The sequence below is a fragment of the Notothenia rossii genome, assembly GCF_949606895.1.
Source record: "Notothenia rossii genome assembly, chromosome: 10".
NCBI lineage: Eukaryota > Metazoa > Chordata > Actinopteri > Perciformes > Nototheniidae > Notothenia > Notothenia rossii.
The window spans coordinates 58,627,614-58,651,420 of NC_136908.1; the positions used below are offsets into that span (position 1 = coordinate 58,627,614).

General features: G+C 41.0%; 1 protein-coding gene across 4 annotated transcripts; it reads left to right on the plus strand.

The window, feature by feature from the left end:
• pphln1 (periphilin 1) lies at window positions 1-23,779 on the plus strand. Of its 4 annotated transcripts, none has more exons than XM_079654379.1 (11): window positions 1-112; window positions 772-818; window positions 1,261-1,325; window positions 1,777-1,995; window positions 2,947-3,008; window positions 3,124-3,240; window positions 4,863-5,041; window positions 5,186-5,272; window positions 8,592-8,647; window positions 12,752-12,892; window positions 23,089-23,779. In XM_079654379.1, coding segments are annotated over exons 2-11 (1,191 nt in total). In that variant the 5' UTR covers window positions 1-112; window positions 772-817; the 3' UTR covers window positions 23,353-23,779. The 4 variants fall into 4 exon arrangements, with proteins under 4 accessions (XP_079510505.1, XP_079510506.1, XP_079510507.1 ...); XM_079654380.1 differs by having other exon boundaries at window positions 4,863-5,035; XM_079654381.1 differs by lacking the exon at window positions 5,186-5,272.
• Window positions 23,780-23,807: the final 28 nt, after the last annotated feature.

The window sequence follows — 23,807 nt, forward strand, 5'->3', positions numbered from 1 at the left end:
CCCCAATTGATGACGTATGCACCTCCCTCTTCCAATAAATCTAGCCGCCTGTCCATGTAGCTAGCTACTAGCTACCGTGAAATGCTAAGCTAACCAAACGATAGAGAGAAAGGTACGATTGTTTGCCTCTTTTTTTACTGGAATCAATGCCCTTTCCTGTGCGTTGTTTAAAACGTAATCATCTCTGAGATGCAAGGTTTTGGCGTGAATTAGTATTTGGTGTTAATATCTATTGAAAATACCATACAATTGAACGTGTGAATGCTTTCAACACGTATGAGGGCTAACGTTAGCATTGCTAGTGTTTTGATGTACGTGGAACTACAGTATTAAGCAGTGTGTTGACATTACAGAGCATGAAGGGGTTTTTGTATTTAATAGTCTAGGTGTGGAGCTAGTGTTGTGTTTACTTTTGTGTTAATCTGCAGACAATACTCTCAGCCAGCTCAATAACTAATGTTATGTGATGACATCTACTTGTCAAACCGTGCTTCTTATCTTATTTAAGGAAACATGTAACCTACAACCTTTTTTTCTTTCTACGTTCCTTTCAAAGGACCGCTTCATGTTCTGTAATGAAGAGTTTTTACCTAAATAGTGGAACGAAAACGTATGGGATCAATAAAGTATATCTTATGTGATGACATCTAGTTGTCAAACCATGCAATTACAACGTGTTTCCCCCTTCTTATTATGTGTTCTTTATATACGCTCAACAGTTAAAAACTCAAAGTGTTTAATCTAACACTATTTACTCAATATTTTTTACAGATTGTGTTGAAGATCGGTACATCACTGCGACTAACGGAGGTCCAAAAGTAAGTTCTCATTTCTTTTTTAACAAGATAAACGCAGCTACTGCCTTGCTTTGATAGAGATCACATTACAAAACACAATATGTGGCACATGCAAGAACTGGGACACACTTCAGAGCCTTATGTGTATATATTTGTTTATAGAAGACCTTTGTTCGTGTTGCATCATGCACTTGGCAAAACCAACATTTATCGACATAATGAAACTGGGGAACAAGTACAGAGTTACAGCAGCAAAGGTGAAGTGCAGATAAAAGGCAGAAGGAAAATAAGTGGACTTGCATACAAAAAATAAAAAGGCGACAAGCGTAAACTACAAATTCAGTACACATAAGCAGTTATATTGTATCAATGACTACAGGACCTTGTTTACATTTATTTTTGAATTACCCTTCACGATTGCATGTTCGAACATACGGTTTCTTACATTGTTTTCCTCTTGCAGTGGCGTACAGGAGAGAGCGGAACATACGAGACGTGTACGATGAGCGCTTTTTAACAGAGAGACCGGTGAGTGTGGACAAAGTGACTTCTGTCTCTTCTCTTCTCTTTTTTTAATCTAAGTCAGCAGCAGGTGGTACCGCAGCATCCGCACAAAAACCACCAGCCTCAGGGACAGTTTTATCCCACAGGCCATAAGACTGCTAAACACCTGAGCTCTGTGAAGTGCCTCGATAAACATTCCTGTTGTCATCTTGCAATATACTAATTTATATAAATAGTTATCACTGCAATAAACAGTATTTTTAATTTTGTCTTAATTTACATTATTTAATGTCATATTCTGTTCTTGTACATATCATATTCTATTGACATGTATATCGGCTTTTTATTTTGTAGTTTTGTATTTTATTATATATGTTGCATTGTTGGAGGAGCTCAGGTCAGAATAATTGAATATCCATTTCTAACCTCTCTTTTAAGTTTAACTTCAATTCTCAACATGTACCCATCCTTTTAGGGTGCGTACCCGCGTCCTGCTGGGCCGATGGAGAGGAGGGTCCCCTTTGGCAGGCCGGAGGAAGATTATGGCCGCGGCGGGTACGAATATGAAGCAGGACCACGCTACTTCCCGAACGAAGGAGCGCCACGAAATTATCATGAAGATCAGAGGGCCTACCACGGAGACAACATCCACTTCCCTGCAGAGCGGAGAGCTGTTCCGCCGCCTGCAAGGAGGGTGAGAACATCAGGGGGTCCGCGGGGTCTTAAAAAGTATTAAAAGTTGATCAATTAATTTAGCGAAAATTAAGGCTATTAAACGGCATTTTCCAAGGTATTACATTTTGTAGCTTGTTTTCAATAAGTATATAAATGGTCCAAAGAGGTTGTATTCTACAGTGTGCCTGAATGTAATCATTGCGTAGGTGTGTAGTGTGATTCTGTGTAGTTTATTTATGGCATCCCGTTGGATTTGACGTCATCTGAACAGGACATCGCTCGCTCACTGCTTGATGGCGCGAAGGTCCGTTTACGCCGGTTGCTAAGCAACATCGTTATGGGGAAATGCAAGTCTGCGCCCAACAGTTGGGAGATAAGGAGGAAGGACAATCAATACTGTATATAGTCAATGTGAGGGAAAGTGTGTCGCCAAGGTAACCGGTTAGAACTCAAAGTGGCGATGAGGTCTTCAAATGTACGGAAAGGGTCTTAAAAAAGGTCTTAAAAGGAATTACATTTGACTTCAGGATTCCTGCAGATACCCTGTACTATCAATGTGTTTTTTCCTTCTTACCTATGAACTTAATTGAATAGAAAGAAACTTCCACAATTGAGAAGAAGCATTTCACTTTCTTAATGCGCTTAATTTGAACAAGACGATAAACAGAATGTTCAATAGCAGAGAAATATCAAATATGGGTCAAAAAGTCCGTTTTGAAAGTCAGAAATATTAGCATATGCCCCTGTTATCGAACTCGTAGATATTTTTGTGAATGTTTTGTTATTTTAGAAACCCTTTTAATTAAGATTACTATTGATACTAATATTTGTAACAGAGTTACTTACTGTACATATGAATTTACACTAACAGTCAATTGCTGCAGACATATTGCAACTACCTAGCTGTTCTAATATTGATGGTTTCATATGCACACTCACAATTAAGGGCTTTTTGTTTCGTATTGTATAGGAGGAGTATCCTTACAGAGTTCCCAGGGAAGAGCCCCTCCCAGGAAGGCCTCTGGAGTTTGGGTAAACTGCTTTTGTTTCAATATTTACAAAAGAAAACTCTGCCTTATCTTCCTCTCAGGCATGCCATGTTGCACAGTATGCAGCTGAGCTCTCATATGTGTGTTTATTCCCTCAGCGCCCGTGCACCACAACCCCACAACGCACGAAACCAAGGCCTCTACCCGGCCCCCCGGTCGCTGCCCGAGAGCGGAGAGGACACGCTGGTGCAAGCCATCCTCAACCTAGACAGAGGGTACGAGTGAGTGCATGCTAACCCTGCGTAGCCCAACTTCATGTGGTTTATTCATGGCAGCCATAAATGCTGATGTCAGAAAGGAAGTGTGTTATTAGTGAAAACACCTGGTATAAATACTCAGAACTAAACATGTCATATGTCGAGGCCTTTGTGCTAGAGGGCGGTGTTGTACTGTGTAGGCACTGGAACCAAGAAATAAAAGAGTAGACGTGTTTTAGATTCTCTCAAACGTTTGTGGTTGTTAAAGTATTCAGATTCACTTGACTAATGCTTAAAATAGTCTGTTACAAGTAAAAAAGTCCTGCATTGAAAATGTATTTAAAGCATAAGAAAAAGGAAAATGATCTCAAAGTGTTACAAAAGTGAAAATACTCGATGCAGAAAAAGTCTTGGTGGGGAAAAAAATGAAAGAAATTCTGTCAATAAGCAAATTTGATTAATCGTCTAATTATTTATATTACTTGTAGGCGCATACACATTGCTGGGTTGCTCAACTTAAAAGAAACCAACGTATTTTATGCATTATTTTGTGTTGAAACTCTAAATTGGCCAAGAAACTCAAGCTGTCAGATGAATGCAGTAGAGTCAAACATATTTTATATTGCCTCTGAAATGTAGAAAGAGGCATGAACACAGGGAGACTACACGTACCTCAAAGTACAGTACTGGAGCAAAGTGTACTTGGTTGTGTTCACGCACTGGTTGTTGCATCTGTTGTCAAATGAGAAAGAGGACCTTCAAGGTTCAAGGCTTTTATGGTCATGTGTTCACAGCTACAGTGTAGTTATGACGAGGACATTCTTAGCTCACAGGCGCCTCCAACAGTGCAACACAATACATCCAATAATAGTGCAAGTAAATAAAACAAATGACAATATAATAGAAATAGTGCAGAATAGTCTATATACAACTAATTGGAGTATTGATATATATGTATGTCTGTCTGTCTGTCTGTCTGTCTGTCTGTCTGTCTGTCTGTCTGTCTGTCTGTCTGTCTGTCTGTATATATGTATATATATATATATATATATAATTAGGGCCGGGACTCGATTAAAAAAATTAATCTAATTAATTAGAGGCTTTGTAATTAATTAATCGCATTTTTAATCACATATAAATATTTGACCTGAGCCTGTGCTCTTATCGACGCTTCCATCCGTCCGTTTTTTAAAACAAAATGTCCCATCCACGGGGCCAACCAAAGCGGTCTCATCAGCTTCTTCGTTCACGTTTGACTATTGTTCACTGTGGTTTGTTGTTGTTTGAAGTCATGAACGTTAGTTGGTGCTCCAGTATAATCGTTACCCCTGAAACTCATCCAGTGAGAAACGTTCCGCGGTGCAAAAATAAGTGCGATTTAAAATGCGTTAATTTTTGTGTAATTAATTAACGCGTTAAAGTCCCGGCCCTAATATATATATATATATATATATATATATATATATATATATATACATACATACATATATGTTGCAGACAGAATGTTATGGATGTTCTTTCAAAGGTTCAGGTGTTCTAACAGTCTTATGGCCTGTAGGATGAAACTGTCTCTGTTAACATTTAGAAAAAACACTGAGAATAATCTGACTATTCAAATAACTCCCCTCTGCTTCTCCCAGGGAGGACAGAGACCTCTTCAGGAGGAAGGCCGCCCCGTTCCCCCCCCCCAGAGAGCGCTCCCCGGTGCGCCGCGAGGTGGCCCGCTCCCCCCACAGCCGCTCGGGCTCCAGCGTCAGCAGCAGAGGATACTCCCCGGACCGAGCCAAGAGCCTGCCGTTCCCCTCACAGCAAGGCAAGAGTATGTAGATCCCGCAGAGACCCCCTCCCCAACGTTTGAAATTCAGGACAATCCATCCCAAAACATGTATTTACTGTCTCCATGTTCCTCTATTATTTGACTGCTTCCTCCTTTAACTGGTAATGTGGGTGACCGGCTTTTCAGGTGTGGACGTTCCAGAGGGTCATGCAGGTCTAGCTGAGCCCCTCTGGGGGGCGCTCTATCCTCAACAGATTGGACATGAAACTTTGGGTCTGTACATAAAGCCATTTGAAACCAGTTCAGACTTGGGTGACAATGAGCAAATCTTCTCTTCCTCTCTCGTCTCCTTGCATCCTTGTCCTGTCAGAAGGAAATGTTGTGGCCTCCTATTACTGACACTAAGTTTGGAGAAGGATACAAGGATGGAGGACAGACTTAAGGGCCTACAAAAGCTTCAAACCTATAGAAGATAATCAAAGAAATGAACCTCGGTTAAATAATCGCCCTTAAGTATTCTAGCTATAATAAACTCCGAATTGACCCGGAAGTTATTTCACCCAGGTCTGAAGTTCATCGCACAGAATTCTGTTTGTTCACTAGTTCCTAGTGGTGACTGTAATGGGTTCCTCTGTGGTAGCACCTTCCTTGCTTCCTACTCTGATCTGTAAATATGACATATCATATGCTAACCTTGCAGATGCATGTAGACATTTTAAAGTAATTGACTAAATCCTAAGATATGCTTTATGTAATCCTACATGATTCCCCCTTTGGTTATCAGACAGTGTGCACCTGCTCTGGCAATGACGCATTTAATAAGGCTTTGTGCAGGAACTGTACATATTACAGTTTAATATTAAAGCTCTATGCCCCTATTCATATGCTGGCATTTGGCAAACTGCATACTTGGATAGTCTTAGTGGTGCAGTGATGATCTAAAATCAAAGGGTCCCTCAACCTGTGAGACCCTCAATAGAGTGTGTTAACCACAGACCTTATTGCAGACATCTAAGCCAAAATGCATTTAAAAAAAAAAGTGACTTCAAATAAGAAAATCCGAAAGTTGAAAAATGCTAATTTCCGGGTCGTTGGACTCATTCCTGCACCACTCTATGCCTGATTGAATCTTAGATTTTTCTTTTTCTTTTTTCTGTTACTGACACTGGACATGCGCTGCCTTTCAAGTTTTACATGATTAATTTCGCAGCATGTCGGCAACAAATCTAAGATTAACTGAACTTGCTAGCATTTGTTCATTTGTATGCTTTGTATACCTAAACCATCCGAGCAAACCCTTTCCTTCAGGTCTCCTACCATCTTCAATGCTGCCATCTCCTTCTGACATTTTTACTGGCCCATTTTTAGACTGGCAAGTGGTCGTCATGCTTACGTGGCAAAGTAAGCCTCGGTTGCCTCAATGTTTATGATGCATGATGGTAATCTCTAAGAAGCTGAGCAAAGCACCGTTAAACATATTTTAGTGAGGCATCAGGGCAGAGAGTGTGCTTGATGGATGGCTATTGGATAAGGGAGAGTGTAGTTATTGTGTACACGGTCAGTGACCTTACGGTTTGGTCTTCCTACAGGATGTGAAGAGACTTATTCTCACAGCAAGATCTCCGGTAAGTACAGTTCAGTATAGTTGTTGTGTAGACCAATAGAAAAGCAGTTGGTTTGTTTCCTCAGAAATCTATATTTTAAAGGAAACACCCCCGGTTAGTAAGGTACAGTTGATTACTTGCTTTAAGGTGTTTGTTCTGTTTAAATATTCCAATGAGGTATAATCCTCTTAAATATGCTATAGTTTGCATTCACTTCGATCACTCTAAACCTTGTTTAATGCTGGTTGTATTTCTTTATTGACATTTTAGAGTCAAAAGCTTTCAACACACAGTATTTTGGATTTTTAAAAAAATATTACTCCATAAACCTTGAACTACTTTCTACCCATATACTTTTGCCATGTGTTAGGGAATACAATGTTTTATAAATCAGGCTAAAGATGATGTATGAACAATATACTCTGTAAAAACATTCAGTTTGGTGTGTGTAAGGGCCACTGAAGGGGAGATGTTTTTACTCGGTTCAGAAAAATAATTTTGAAAATGTGTATCGTTAAATTCCATACATTTTCAGCACACTTTTTTAATTTTAACTAATAGATATCACAATGAAACGTCCCATGTTGAAACCGAGACACCCAAATAGACAGAGTAGTTAAAAAAACTGTTTATTCAACTCATCTGAAATCTATGTTACGCATAAGAGCTTAAACTCACAAAATTGACACGTGCATTAAAGATAATGTTATTTCCATGGATGTCTCAACTAGGGCTGAAGGAGTAATCGATTTTAAATCGAAATCGCGATTTGAAATGAATTGTTTTTGTTCTTCTTGTGTGTTAGTCCTCCACACCAGTCAGAAGTGCTGTGCTCCACATGTACCAGCCATTGTTAACCAATCAGAAGTGGCCCATGATAGACGGTGATAGACAGATTGATCCAATCACCTGCCAAGTATTTTTGAAAGTGCCTGCCCTTTCTAAATCGCTTCCAGTGGAGCTTTCCTAGATGGTTTGGTGAAACAAACCGTCTGAGTCAGGTTAGTAATGCTCCATCACATGTTTCTATTACTATTGAAGCTTGACTTTAAATCAACCCAACGGAAGTTTCATGTAAGTTTAGTTCTTTCACTCGTAGTTCGGGCTGCAGGGGTGCTAGAGACGGAGCACGTTGATGCGACCTTCCTAGCCGGAGATATGGCCGCATTTTACAATAAACTTCCGTTGGGTCGCTTAAAAACAAATATCGCAAATCGAATCGCAATATCTGTCAGGAAAATCGCAATTAGATTATTTCCCCAAATCGTGCAGCCCTAGTCTCAACATAAACAATCCAATGTGAGAGGTACTCCATCATACTGTATGTAATATAGCCCCTGCCTGTCTTTCAAGTGATTCTTTCTTTTATTATTGTTGCCATACAAATGAATGAAAGCGAGATGAAATTCCATGCAGTGGGTTTGTTTCCGAAACACACAAAGGTTACAATCGTTAAACTCAAACCTATTCCCGGTGTGGGTAACCCGAGAGAGAGAAGGAGTGTTTGTAATGTGTCCAGAAGCCGGATCACTCCCCGCTCCGTCTGCCACTTTGTCAGGCCTCGTAAAGATGCCACCAGGTCGTGTGTGGAGCGAGAGGGAGAGGGGATAGGATGTCTGATGGATATCCCTGAAGCTTCCAGACTGGATTGCACAAAGCCTTGGTTAGAATACTCGCTTGAGAAAAGAAAAGGAGGAAAGGAAAGGAAAGGAAAGCGATATGAGGTGTCTGATAGATGAGAGGGAATTTGTAAAAGTCCCGTTGAATCTTTTCACTTCGGAGCGTGATTTGTGAACCATGTGTTTCCTGATTGTTCTAGCCTAGGTACCTGTGTGGATCCTGGAACCAAACATCACCCCTTACTTACACTCAAACCTACTAAATGTCTTCTTCCACTGCTGCCTGTCATTTTTTTCCATTCTAAATCTTCTTCATCACATATGTTTCACTGAAGTGTCACACTTTGTGTTGTCTCTATTTCTCTCCAGACAAAATCCCTGGCCTGTCGAGAGAAGGCTCCCCAGTCAGCGCAATATCATTCAAGGTAACAAACTACAACTCTGCTTCATAAAAAACCAAAACAAGCATTCATGCTTCTTTTCAAACGGGTCTTCTGTTCCAAAAAAAAAGCCCCTTTTTGTTTATTATACATCCCGCCTTTTGTCACTGTACAGCAGGATGCATCTGGAACGTCTTAAATGCCATCCTTCTAATAAGTGTTTAGTTGCATTGAAGTATGTTAATGGGTTTTAAAGTGGCCGTCGCACAGCGCGTAAAAGCCATCGGGGCCTGTGCTTTGTTTACCTGTGCTGTAAGCAGACTTCAATCACAGGAGTTGTAGTGGTGCAGGGGGGGGGGGGAAAGGGGGCTCAAGTATCTACGGAAGTACCAGCCGTGCTTCCTTTTTAAAGTGTTTTTAAAAAATAAAATAAAAATTATTTAATGTGGATATCTCCTGCCTGTTTGGCTGATATCATCCAACTACGCAGAGGAGTGCAAATAGAATCAGATGTGATCAGGCGCAATGCGTCTGGCCCCGGCCACCCAGAAGGGAAGAGGCTAACTCGGTAGCTCGAGTCGCAGCGTTATCATATGATCTAAGCCGCAAAGCCAGGAGAAGTCCCCGTGGAACTGCATGGACTGCGTGTAGGCCGTTAACAATGAACAACCGCTTCCTTTTTTCTGTTGAACAGCAACATACTGTGTTTGGCAGCTGTGACTGTCGAGTAGATGTAGCATGTCAGCGACCCTGATGTGTAAAAACTACAGTGTCACATTTATTACTGATGATTTCGATTGGTCGAATAATACTGAGTTACGCAGTTTGCCGTCCATTCTGAAGCGTTCAAACCCTCCTGTAAACTATACTGCTCCTTCTTGCTCCTGATGTGCTCTTTGATCAAAAAGCCCATAAAACGGTCCTTAAATGCCGCTTTAATGTCAAAGCAGGCTCGTTATTTATCCCATTAGCAGCCCTGTGATCTTTTTCAGAGCACGCTGGAGGTAATTAGAATGTTTTTATATATTTTTTTCCTGAGTCGTCTTCTCAAGCTGCAAATCCATGCACTTGCTTTATACTCTCGAAGTTACAAGATGCGTAACAAAGTGAAAACATAGTCCCCTCCTCCTTATGTGCATTTTTGTTAGTGCCACCCACCACCATCCAGCTGTGATGAAAGTGCCCCACCCCTCCACACACACACACACACACACACACACACACACACACACACACACACACACACACACACACACACACACACACACACACACACACACACACACACACACTGCTGTTGTGTTTGATCTAGCCTGTGGTGCATTGTTTTTTTGTGTTCTGGGGGCACAAACCCGTAACCTTTGCCGAGATGAAAGGCCTCCACTGTGCCCCCCTCTCAAGCTTGCACTTATGGCCCCGGCCGCTGCCTGCTGTGGGGATTCAAAAAACACACTCGCAGGCTCTCTGGAGCCATCCCAGACAGAAGAGGGGGGGGGGGTGTCTAAAGAGCAGCTTTGAGCCATGGTGGCGTAGCGGGTGGAGAGCATGCCCTGTAACTGAAAAGGTCACCAAAGTGATGCATGGCTGTACAAGGCAGACTCTTTCATTACAGTATGACATTTACCCACCGAGATGATTACTGAGATCATGGGATGCTAACAGGGAACACAAGCAGGCAGAGGGTCACAGGGGTTATAAACCTGTTGTCCTTTCAGAAGTTTAGTTATTGTGATATATATTTAGGGGGTACAGCGTCGGTGAGTCTACTGTTTTCGATGCCTCCATGCTGGGGAAAGCCATTGCTGGGGCTTTATGTTTTCTATGGACAACGCTGCGGCGCCCCGGTGGACTACAGGGTCAGGGCGAACTGGCCATCTGTGTGTTCTGGAGAATCACAGAACGGCCGGTCGTCAGCGGGCGGTTGACGGCCGGCTCGGTTCGCTGACGGCCGGCACCGCCCTTAATTCTTTTAAACTGCATCATGTAAGTTGCGCTGAAAGGCAACAGAGGTCCACAGTTGCCCCGCAGCGAGGCTCCCCCCGCCCTCCCGTAGACAGTTCATGAGCTCAGTCACTTCATAACACCAAAGATGGGTCGCGGTAAACGCTCTGAAGGGATGCTCCACTACGCTAAAAAAGAAAAAGACAAGGCACGGTGTAATGCCTGTTAATAGCTTGCCACAGGCATAGCTCAGTTCAAATAAAGCACAGCTATTCTGCAATAAATTTGTATTGCATATATATATTTTATTTGTAAAAATATTTTAAAAAATAAAGATATTTTTGTTATCTAAACGTTTGACCTCTTTCTTTTACAATTTTGGAATCGAAACAGGGAATCGATAAGAACCGGAATCGATAAGCAGAACCGGTTTTCAAACGATACCCATCCCCACACATAAGTCCAATCCGACTCTTGACATTTAGAATTGTGTGGTCACAGGTCAAGGCTACTGTGATGTTACAAAACAAAATATTTCGGGCCATACTTCATGCTAACAATGGCAAGTTCACACAAATATCTTTTAGGATGAATACAGAAATAATGACATTTTTCGACAGACATGGATGTTATTGAAACTTGAGCGGTTGGTGTTCCCCTGGCTTTTCCTGTAGCGTCACCATGAGGTTTCAATTCACGAGTGAGATTTACCAAAAACGAATTGGCTGAATGCCTTTTTTAATTTAGCTTCCTTTTTGGATTTCCATCATGGTTTCCTTGAAGGTAAAGACAGAGAATCAGGGCAAGTTCGATCAACAAGCTCATAAACATTTGTTGGTTAGATCTACCACGGTGGAAGAGTATGACATCATTTGTTAAAGCAGTAATTAGAAAATGTTCATGGTCAGTTCCAGATTGACCAGATCAATTTGCAAGAACTTTAGGTCCAAAAACCTCTTTAAACATCCATGTATACGTTGTGTTTCTTCATTTGAACAGGGACAATGCACAAAGAATAGATAGAACAATGAAAGGTGGAATGGTTTTTATCAAATTGCTGTTTTCCGCCGGTGGTTCCTGTGCAGGTAGGAAGAGTTCATCCACCCTGATGAGATTGGATTTTTGTGCCTTTTGTATAGCTTCATATTGATGACGCTGTGCCCAGCCCGTTGAAGTGAAAGACTCAGACAGATATATTCTCACTGAGTCTAAGGAACTCTGACAAACGTGCAGGCGTACTCCTCCCAAGCATAGCTTCAGGGGGAGAATCAGACGGAGGAATAATTGGATGATGCTTTTATGAGTCTTGCCTTTTTTTTTATCTCCGACCACAATCAGACATTGCGATGTACCATCCCCCTCGTTCATCTGGAGATTTAATGACTTAGTCCGCGGCCCGTTTCCCTTTTTAATGTATGACCGGACCTTAGTCATGGCTGGGCAGCTCTGCTCCCTGGCCTTCTGACTCTAATAGAATCAGGAAATGAGCAAAAGAAATTGAGCGTTGATCCAAATTGGCCTCATTTCTCCCCTTTGCTCTTTCTTTTGGCTCCCACAGTAATACTTATGGGTGATAGAGTTCCCAGGCTATCCATTAGACAGGCTCATCGTGGCCTCGCCCTGCCCCATTTCACATTATTAAGAAATAAAAACATATCACGTTCTACAATTTACTTTGGAAAATGAGTGCAATGTTAAGCCAGGTTTTAGTCGTAGTTTATAAGTAATAAGATCCGTGTGCAAAATGAAGTTCTGGCAGATTTGAAAGCATATAGATCGATGTAATTATAATGGATTCCCAATTTGTCGAGTAGTTGTAAGAAGAAATCCACAGCACCCAACTTTCTCAGCGTATACTCGAGCTTTTCAGCAACTCAGGCTTTTCAGCAACTCAGGCTTTACTCCTGTAACTCTGAGCTTCATCTATTGGTACGCCTCATCACACACATCTTTGCCGTGACGTTAAACAGTCAGTAGGTCAGGTTGCACTGGCTCTATGTGAATGGCTAGAAGTTGCTGACCTAAGTCCGTTCATTGTTTTCCAATTATATGTTTAGTTATTTTTTTTATTGTCACTTCTGTAGTTATATGGCATTCATTTCCTGACTTCTCCCATGCTGTGGCAGTTGCTTAATAATAATTATTGTGCTCACCTCTCTGAGTCTTCCTTAGACAGTGAATCACCCGGTTGTCCTTCTACCTTTCCAGGAGGATAACCACGCCCCAGAAGGAGACAAAGAGGAGCCGCTGGTGACTCCCGTCGTGGAGGAATGCCAAAAGCTGTCGCCGGACAACTTCAAGGAGCGGCGAGCGAAGGCCATCTCAGCCAAAGCTCAGGAGATAGAGAAGGTACTGCCCAATTTACATCTTAACTTTAGGCCTGTTGTAGCAGGGCTTTGTCAACAGGACCATAACATGACATGTAATGTTTTCTAGCGGTAGCCTCACATTTAAAGGGGACCTATCATGCAAAATGCACTTTTGTATGTCTTTTACACATAAACATTTCCTCCGTACCCAAATCTCTAAAAACGGCGCTACAACGGAGCTGATCCAGAGTTGCGTCCGATATGACGTAATATCGGAAATGTGGACCCACAGCCCTATCAGAAACGTTGCTATCAGAAACAATGCCCGACTGTTTTGGACGTAATATGGTCGGTGTTTACATTAGCATCGCTAAAACTCAGAGCTAACATGTCCTGGAGAGCATGTGTGTGAAGAAGCAGGAAATAAAAAGGAACTCACCTTGTGGTATAACCGGCAAGAGAGAAAGCCTTTGAGCTCCATACTGTTTCAGAGATAATCCTTGATAATCCATGAGATGGCGTTTCATCACGGCAGTATTTAGTTTAGACAGTAGCTGCCGGTAGCGTCTCCTGCATGAGCTCATTAACCTCTTTAGCCCCAAGCCTGTTTTTCAGGTTTCAGGCTCGAATGACATTCCCAGAACAAATGACCATGTCTTCCCTTCTAAAAGGGTTAAATGAATAATCTTTTTTCTCAAAGTAATGATAAACTTGTGAGTTGGATGTAGAAAAGTCAGAATCAATATAGATGTTTTTTATTTTAAAGAAAATTAAGATTGAACATGGTAAAAAACTGTAAATTATAATGTCCGTCCAAAAGACATCTTGTACTTATAGTGAAAACTAACCTTGGATGATGGGATAGTAGAATAAAAGCTTTAGGAATCCAAAGTACAACATATAAGTACCCTGTTTCAAGATTGATGCAAAACAAGTGATATTTGACCTTTTTAGACAGATTTAGCAAAAAAAACCTCTTCTGGGGCCATTTGGGTGGATTTTCCTTATCTCTGGCCCCCCTTCTTCGATGTTGACATGTGACATCTCTTTCTGATCGTTAGAGCCAATAGAATTGAAGGGAAATCGTCCCGCACACACTCATGTTAAAAAAAGAAGATGGCGCATTCAATGAAGCTACAGAGCGTAGGAATGGCCTGCTCTACTTTTTTAAAACGGAATTGCAGTTTTATTGCTTATAGATTATCAGAACATTTCAAAGGGGACACAGCCACATTGGATATTAACCTATGGATTAACAACATCATCGTTGTTATCGTTTTAATGCCATTGAAGACCAGTTTAGACCAGACAAAGGTAAGCCATGTTAGCGTTGTGGGCTACCTGTTTTGATGTACGTTTTTGTTGATAACGTCACGAGTTTGTATCTTTCAGTGTTGAGGTGGGCACCGTTAGATTCTGTGTCTTTACGATCATAAATGATGTGTTGGATGTGCAGCTAGGATAAGTAATAAGGGAGCTAGGAGTGATTTTCGGTGCAGTAATAGGTTAGCATGTTTCGCTCAGGGCTAATTCAGAGGCTCACTGTTAGCATTGTGTGGTTTTTTTTTTTAATGAAAAAGATCAGTTAAATAAAAATGTTCCCGTTATATGGATATAAAATATTCATAGTTTATTAAATATTAAGGTTCCTTAGACGTTGTTTCTTACAAATGACGCGATTTCGGCCCCGGAACCGGGTCCGTGGGGCCTAAGAGGTTAAGCTTTATACCCCAAATCAGCACTTTTGAAACAGGAAGTGAAATGGAGGGATATGAGGCATGGCTAGAATGGGTGATCTGTTTGGTATTTTGAGCAAAACCCTTCATAGACATGTTTTTTATATATTTGTATTTATCTGAGACCTATGCTATTGCTTAAAAATAGCATGATAGGTCCACATTAAGTGAAAGGCTTTTCATGTCATTTGGCATGAATTCCAAGCTTATAAAAGATTATTTCAAAGATAATCCGTGCCCAAACTTCCACAGAGAGTTATTAGAGTATGACTCAATCTCTGCCTGTAATACCAACTTCATCACCACTAAATATCTCCTGGGAAATGAACTAGGAAATAGTAGAAACACTGTTCTCTGTAAACTCACCATGAGCTCATAAAAGAAAATACACTAGTTTGGTTGGATACGGAATGAACTGGTATTTATGAATCATTTGTTTAGAAACTAAATAGATGTGGTATTGGTAAATGATGTGTGTTTCAATATAGCTATTTTCGATGTGTTTTTAATCACTAAAAGCTGGATTATTTCTCTGGATATGCTTTTCTGGAACATCCATCTGTTATTATGGTCCTAATAAGGCAGGAGATTCACTTTGCTATCCTCCACTCACAGTGATGGGTACACCAATGTTCACCGCTACCAGATATCTGTCTCACAGCAGAATGACGGTTCATTATCTGGCGAACTTGGTTGTTAAATGCATCTCGGTTTTCTCCTTTGTGCAACAACTGCTCATTAAACCCTTACACCAGTTTAATATCCTGCATAGCTCAACAGTACAACCCTCTATTGTTTACACACACGGATTTAGAAATGCTAGGCTAATGTACGTTACAGGAACACATAAACGAAAACAGAAACACAAGTAAAGCTCAGGCATGGTATAGATTTGCGCGTACAATAAATCGAGGGCTCAACGGAGCTCAAACCGCCCCGGGGCCCGAGGTTCCAGCTCTGCTCAGTTATCTAATGAAGGCAGTGAGCACCACCGCTGCTTTACTGGGACCATTAAACCCCAGCCAGCTCTGCCCTGGAGCACACACTGCGCCCCCACATGGAGCTGCGCCACAGAGCCTATAGGGTTGCCTACGCTGCAGCTTCTGGCCTGTTTTATAGCCTCTTATAGTCTCTTTCTCCACACCTGCGTCTCCTCACATCACTCGAGCTATGCTGTGGTACTTTAATTTGTTTCGATTGTCATATGGTACAGATTACGGAAAACGAGAATAGTCTTTAGGGCCAACGTAGCTATTACAAGTTGTTTTTTTAGACAGGGTGGACAGGATCGTCCTCATCTGCGCTCTTATTTCGTAAGACAACTTCCGGTAGCAGAATATGAAAAAACATTTTTTTTTTTTTTTTTTTTTTTACTAGTGGTTTTTTGTTTTGTTTTGAGAAGTAAAAAATGAAAATCATCCCGTTTTTTTAAATTTTGTAAATCCCTTTTTGACCATGATAAAGAAAAACGCCTTGTATTTCAATTACATTTTTTACATCTTAAAACAAAAATTGAATGTCCACTCGTTTTTTGTTTTTGAATATCCTTTTGTGAAAAGAAAATCCAATGACCAAAAAATACACTGACCCTTTTAGGTTATTATCGTGTTTCTATTTTCAGTATGCTCCTTTTTGCTTTAATCTTCAAATGTAGTCATGAGATTATTGTTCAAACTGTGTACTCCATTTTCTCAGGGATATGAAGTTTCTTTGGAATTGTCAGCAGATCCAGATGATTATCAGCAGTTATTTTCCTCCTCTTGTCCTCCGCTTTGGTCTTTGTGATTTCCAGAACACTTTCATGTACGCTGTCTGGGACCTCGCCTCAGTCAGCTGTGTTTCTCTCACACACTACTAGACCTGGCAGGATAATGACGTTATCGACTTAGCGTATCACGTGTGCACAGAACCTTGATCTTTTTCCGCTGACCTCGATATCCCCCATTGTGTTTACATTTGATTTGTCGTTACATAAGACTGTCACCAAACATTTGAGCCAATATGTCGCCCGGGTAAACAGCAGGGTTTCCCTACCACTATAAGGGATTTACATTATATAGATAGACATTGCTAAAAAAAATAACGGCGACGGAGAGTTCATTTTATTTATTGGATTGGTGGTAATAATTCTAAGATCATCAAAAAAAAGTTTAAATAAAAATGGTCCCATGTGGCTATTCCATATAAAACAAAAAAATACATAATTAAATGTACATCAAATCTGTGTATTTAAAAGAGCAGATACAAAAAAATACCATACATCTCAATTATTTCCGGGTCAATATCTTGATACGTTGTTTTTTTTTAAATAAATAGGAATTGACGATCCCGAAAGTATTTCAGATTTTTCTAAGTAGACACTTTTTACCCTTTTTTAAACCCTTTTATATAAACACCGATTAAAACCTATAAGAATCGCCTCACATAATGGTTCGCCAAAATGGCAGACAAAACAAACTGGAAAATGTCGTAGCCCAAGTCTGGAGGCCGGTGTTCATTTCCCACCATGCCGAGGACACACTTTCCTTTTTCGGTCTGAGACAACAATCACTGTTTGTGTCACAATCGGCACTCGATGTGTTCAGAGTCTTGACAAGTGTCGTCCAGATGTTTGGCTTTCTGCCCCCAATCTGGTCTAGCCATCTCTTCGGACACAAACACACTCCGGTCCAGTAGCTCTTCACTCTCTACACTTTTCCATACTGGAGTTTCCATCAAGGCCCGACATCGTGCTGAGCCGCATCGTACCACTGCCTCGCCGCGTGTTTGTGTAGCTAAGTGAAATAGGTCTGCTGAAATTCAACCTGAAGCCCCTTCTCATTGTCAGAGTTGACTTTGGCTGCAGTTCAGACTAACTGGTTACAGTGAGTGACAAGGCATCCGAGGCAATAAAGGGTATTATGTTTTACTCTTCACAGTCCAGGCTGTGATACAAAGGGCGTTTTATTTCATTTGTTGAGGTTTCTAAATATATTCCGCTACAAGATGGAAAACCAGACAGGCCTTTTATTTTATTTGTTTAAAGGTTGAAGAACTGTAGGCCCCAGTCAGGCTCACACAGTCATTCCTAACCGTTACTTTAACTGGCGAAAGAACATTTAAGAAGCTTCTAGAGGCAGAGATGGTTCTGTACCGACCCCACCCAAAGTCAAGCACTGGCCTTTTTCCTTCCTGTCAAAGGAGGGGCTTCAGGAAGTTCATTTTCAGCACATTGTTATCTCGGAAAAAAAACTTTCCCTGTATTCAAAGAAGCAGTTGTCGGCACCACGTTGATAAAAACATTGACTATCTGTTATCAGCTGTTGAGGTTGTGATAAGAAATTAATCGGACCATTTGTTGTTGCTAAATTTAGGGTAGGGCTATCATCACAGGATTGAGTTTCATACAGTTTACGTCGTTTGATCTTTGCAACGGCTTCCACTTCATTATGTATTGGACATGAGGAATGTTCATGGGGTTTAGAAACACCCAGAATGAGTTTATTTTACTGAAGCACTCTTTCCTGAAAGTGTTTGTATCCTCATTTTCTACGTGTCTCCTCACATTTCCTGTAAATGAATTTGTAGCTGTTCACATAACACGGAAAGAGTTTGCTGTGGGTCAAGAGGGAGGAGATACAGTAAGAATCTCATGCGTTGACGCTGATCTAGTCTCAAAGTAGATAATATTAGGAGCAAACTGTTCTGATTGGTCTGTCAGTGATACCATTCTTCTATTATCAGAATCAATATACATTTATCCACAATGGAAGTTTTTCTTTTGACTTTTATTGTTAATAAGGTACCAAAGTGCATATATACACTAATGGAGCTTGTTGAATATGATCCCACTAGGTCTGGGAAATGTATCACAAGATGTTGTTTTAGATTTGGGGTAATGTAAAGTGTTTTGCTTTCTCGGCTGCATAACAGTTAAGTGATATCATTTTGTGAATTTATCAGGCCGTCTAGCTGATCTGTAATTGGCCTTTGCATGCTTATATATTAAATCCACATTACCGGTACATATTATTTAATACATTTTCTTTGTGTAAACGTGTTGTAAAAGCACTAATGGTCTACCTTGCCTTAAAACCTCATTAACATTGAGGTATTTGGTCAAAAACATTGTGGTATATGATTTTATTCATATCGCCCAGCGCTATCTCCCAAAGACAGATGTTTGGGCTGAGCCACGGTAATCCTTAGTGGCCCCTGGACTCTTATTATTTCTAACTTGGCCCCCTTAAAAACAAAGTTAAGTATCCCTTGTTTACGTTTTAAGCTGGCCATTTTCTTTCATGCAGTGCAGGTTTTTGGAAAGTTGCCTCCTGTACATAAACTGTGTTTTGACAACAGATCTTTATTTGTGATCTCTCCTCTACTCCGGCCAAGCTCTCTGCTCTAGGAACGTAGTGAAAAGCTATAAATAAGCCAGCGAGCCTGAACGCCCCGCAGCTTCGAAGCCAGCGTTGGTATCCGGTGAATGACTGAAACCCAGCCTGGCCTGGCCTAATTTTACACTCTCAGGCACATGTATAAACACACAGGCCTCGACATTGGAGGTGCCCTTGTGTCCGCCCGCGGCACGAATTAATAAGTAGCCGTATCAGCGCGGTAATACATTCCCGCTAAGTCAGGGAAGATGGAGAGCAACTTTCTTGAGCAGTGGTTCCCAACCTTTTTTCCCAAGAGCCCCCCCAAATGACTCCTGTTGGAAGTTGCGCCCCCCCCCCCCCACACACACACACACACACACAAGTATTTTGTTAAAGGAGGATGAAAGCGTAATTAAGGAGCACTATTGGAGTGACTTTGATGGCTATTGGACTCGGGATTCATTCATTTGGATTCCCGCTGTATGAAGAAATTAAAGGACGGTGCGGAAGTGGAAACAATTCACAAAGGGATTAAACTTTTTAAAACACATGCTCAAAGTAAGCCGGATTTTGCCGATGTGTTTATGTGGATTCCATAATCTACAAAATGGAGGAGACCGATCTGATCGGAGCAACTGTGACAAATAACCCAACTGAAACCGGCATGGACAACGACTATGTTTTAAAAATGCGCTTATCCAGAAAAGCCTGGTTCGGACACTTTACGGGCCGAAGAAATATTTCTATTAAAGAAAGAATTATACATTTCTGTCTTTTTATGCCTTTAATAGCTACTAAATTGAATTGTTATTCAAATGAATTAATCAATTTTTTTTTTTTTTTAAAGTATAAATATGATATTTGGCCTCAAATTATCTGAGGCCTGGCGCCCCCCCTGCGATCTTTGGCGCCCCCCCAGGTTGGGAAAAACTGTTCTAGAGAGACAGATGGAGACAAACTAAAAGAGCAGTGAGCAGCAGTCCAGAGAAATTGAGGTGTGTCTAAACATCTGTTCCATTTTTGTAGAGAAGTAGAGCATCACACTGGCGGATTACTAAACGTCCTGATGTGTATTTCTATAACGCCTCTAGCCAGAAACGGTAATCCGTCCATCCCTAGAGAGAATTAAATGACTTCTGGAACAACTTGGGCTCATCATGAACTGAATTGGTGGTCAAAGATCAAGTTCACTGTGACCTCACAAAACTCATTGTTGGCCTCATGTGCTGTTAATTAAGACTCTTGCACAGTCACACAAATGTCTAAAGACTGCAACGTGACCGGTTCGATGGGCGTTTTGCTGCAAGGCAGTAATTCTCGTTTATTTTTGGAGCACTTTAAGCTATTATTAGATTACACTAGAGGAGGGACAACAGGAAACAAGGCAGAGAGATGCAGCAAAGGACCCTGCCTATATATGTGTGGCAACCATCCACAGCCAATCTGGTACTTTTTCTGTGAAACAAAAGATTTTCTATCCAGACAAAGTAATGGGGCGAAGCCTGCGAGCTAGTTCAGGCAGTCAACTCGAGCACCAATGATACATTAACACGTGACGCACCTCGTCCCTACAACCAAACACTTTCTCCTAAACATGCCGCTCTATTTAATCTGCCAGGTCTTCCTGCCTCTGCCTCGCTATGCTGCTGCTGTGTTCACTTGGTACTGCTACGTTCATGTTCCTGCTGCTGTGTTTCATGTTGCTGCTGCTTGCCTGCCCCCCCACCACCCCAGCTTCCACCTGTAGGCTCGGGGGATAGTTATCTAATCATCACTCAATGTTCTTTGTAAATCTGTGGAGTGATGAGGCCCGAGCCTAGAAGCCAAACTCAAACTATATGCTGCTTCTAATTAAGAAACACGTGAGTTGTCTGACTGAACTACTATTATGACACCGTGATATTTTCCCACTTCTTCACGTTGTCAGCTCATGTGAAGGATCAGGAATCAGAAACGATCCTCTGGTGTTTGGCTCATCAGACCCCCTGTATTGTTTTTATGAGACATTTGAGGCTGGGTGTGAAATGGCAGCTCCCAAACAAGATTCCAGCACCTCTTCCTCATTGTCCCTCTCACACCTGTTATGAGCCTCTAAAGTGGAGCTTTTATTGCTTCTTGGGCCACCCTGTCCTATATAAAAAGGGCCCTTATTAAACTTGAGAGGAAAAGTGTTTATCTTTTGACACTGCGTGATGTGTGTTGACACCAGAATGATCCGCTCGGCCTCAATGACACTGGGATATTTACACCTAGGCGCCAGGTTAGGCAGGAAGGAAACAAGAAACCTAACTGAGGGGGTGAAACGTTTTCTTTTATAGGCTTTGACCTCTTTACACTCCTCAGTAGGGCTGGGCGATTTAAAGAAATCATATAACAATATATTTTTTATACCTTGGCCTCCCCAGGATTATTCGGGTAATAATAATAATAATATAATAATGGGATAGCCCAGATATATCTCTTTGAAAGATAGCACTTGTTTTTGACCAAATACATCAATATCAAAACAGTGACAATATTGTTTTAGTTTAATATTAATGCTTTCACAAAATATTTGCAACATGAACATTTTGATAATGATTGGTAGTAGATAATGATTAAGTGGGTCAAGCATAGAACGGCTAAAACAAGAGGTACATTCTGAAAATGTCATAACTTTTAGTTTTTAAACACTTATATCACAAGATCCCAAATCAAATGTCTAGTCTCCTATCTTATCAAATATCGATATATATATATATTGCCCAGCCCCACTTTTAGTACCTAAACTATACATGAGAATGGATGTTTTCCTTAGAGGAAAGATTTGAATTGTTTTTGCCCAAAAGCTTCTTTTTTTTTTTTATGAGCACATATGCTCATTTCCAGGTTACGTGTATTCTCTGCCTCTACCGTGACATTTCTCTGTGCTTTCATGTTCCAAAAAGCCTTAATGTTTCTCATACTGCCTGTGCTACAGCAGAACTTTGGGATTCTAGCCTTTGCAGAGCACTTACATGTAGGCCTGTCACGATAATTAATTGTGTTGGACGATACATTTTTCTGGAAATTATTGCGATAAACGATAATATTGTCGGCACCGTTTTAAGACCATTTTAGACATAATGATAATATATAATAATATTTCAAGTACATCCTTTCAAACATAACTTTTTATTGAACATTCAAAATTGCAAATGAAATGTGAAATAATATTAAAATATATAAATTATATATAATAAATAAAACCAATGAATTAAATTATAATAAATTAATTAAATCACACACAACCAAAACAATAAATTAAATAGAGTCAGGCTGGAAAACAGAGCTCTCTCTCTCATATATATATATATATATATATATATATATATATATATATAAATAAATAAATGTGAGCACACATTATCTCACAAGCAAAAAAACCCTCCTTAAAACAACAGTCAAGTGTACAGTCCACTGTCAAAGACCCAGGTGCCTCAACAGGCCATATCCAAATCTGTTTTTCTAAGTTTTCGAGCAAGGAACACCAACATGTTTGCATTGTCGGGCGGGGGCTCTCCATCTCCAGCTGCCGTGTTTGCTCCCAGCTGGAAAAACGGAATGGGGTGGTTGTGTTTTAGGTGGTTTAAAATGCGTGGTATTGCCTGCTTTTGTCGCTACCTTTTTTAAACCAATTTAAACACCGCCCGGCTCATTCAAGTCCGTAGGTTCGCCTCGTTGATTTGGTTTGAATCCAAAATACTGCCACACCAGAGAATCGAGATGTGTCGTTAGGTTTTGTAACCAATTCCATTTCACTTTAAATTCCCCGCGAGTAAGTCACACGTTGTCTCCCGCTTGTCGCTATATTATTAATTTGGCTGCTACGCTGCTGCACGTGCACGTGGAGTGTCATGACCTGGCTGTGTGTCAGCCCCGCCCCTCACAGCGCGCCTGGCAGCCACAGCGCTCCAGGCTAAAATGCTGGTCACATCTTTATGTAAACGGAAATTTATCGAGCTCAGAACATTTATCGAGTCCATTTTTATTTATCGTACGATAAGTCAATTTATCGATTATCGCGACAGGCCTACTTACATGCACCTACAACCAAAATAACACACTACAGGAAAGGGATGATATGGAACATTTAGCTCTAACTTGCTTCTGTGCACTTCCAGGTGTACCGGCAGGACTGCGTGACCTTCGGCATGGTGGTGAAGATGCTGGTGGCTAAAGACGCCAACCTGGAGAAGCAGCTGCAGGTTCCCCTGAGGGAGAACCTCGGCGAGATCCGCGAGCGATGCCTGGATGATCTCAAACACTTCATCAACGAGCTGGACGAGGTGGTCCGGCAGCCAGAAGCCTCCGTGTGCGACTCCACCACCCCATCAACGGGTCATAAACTCATAAAGACAGCAGCCAATCACAGCTCGTCTTACTGACACATCGGCTCCATGAGAGAATGAACATGATGGTTACTCGGATATATTTTGGAATTGCTTGGACCTGAACTGAATTCCCACGTCAACTTGAACATGGGACAGCATGCATGTGTGGATGAACAGTGTTAATTTTGAACAGACCATTTTTTTTAACTTTCACAGTCTCTGTTGAAAGATGTTAACTATTAAATGATTAAAAACTTTTTTTCTGTCAAATGTTGGGTGAAATAAATCACTTACTTTATTTAAAAGTTACATCACAGTGCGGTGAGATGTATGACTTGGTGCTGCTCAATTTACAGTCTACATCATTGTATACATTTGTACTGTCTAGAGAAATGCCAGTTTGGTTGCGTTTATTATGTTGTCTCATTTTTGCACAAACTGAAGATTCTCTAAAGATTGAAGTAAACATGATTTCTGTTAACTTTGAGGTATTGTGATCTTTTACACAA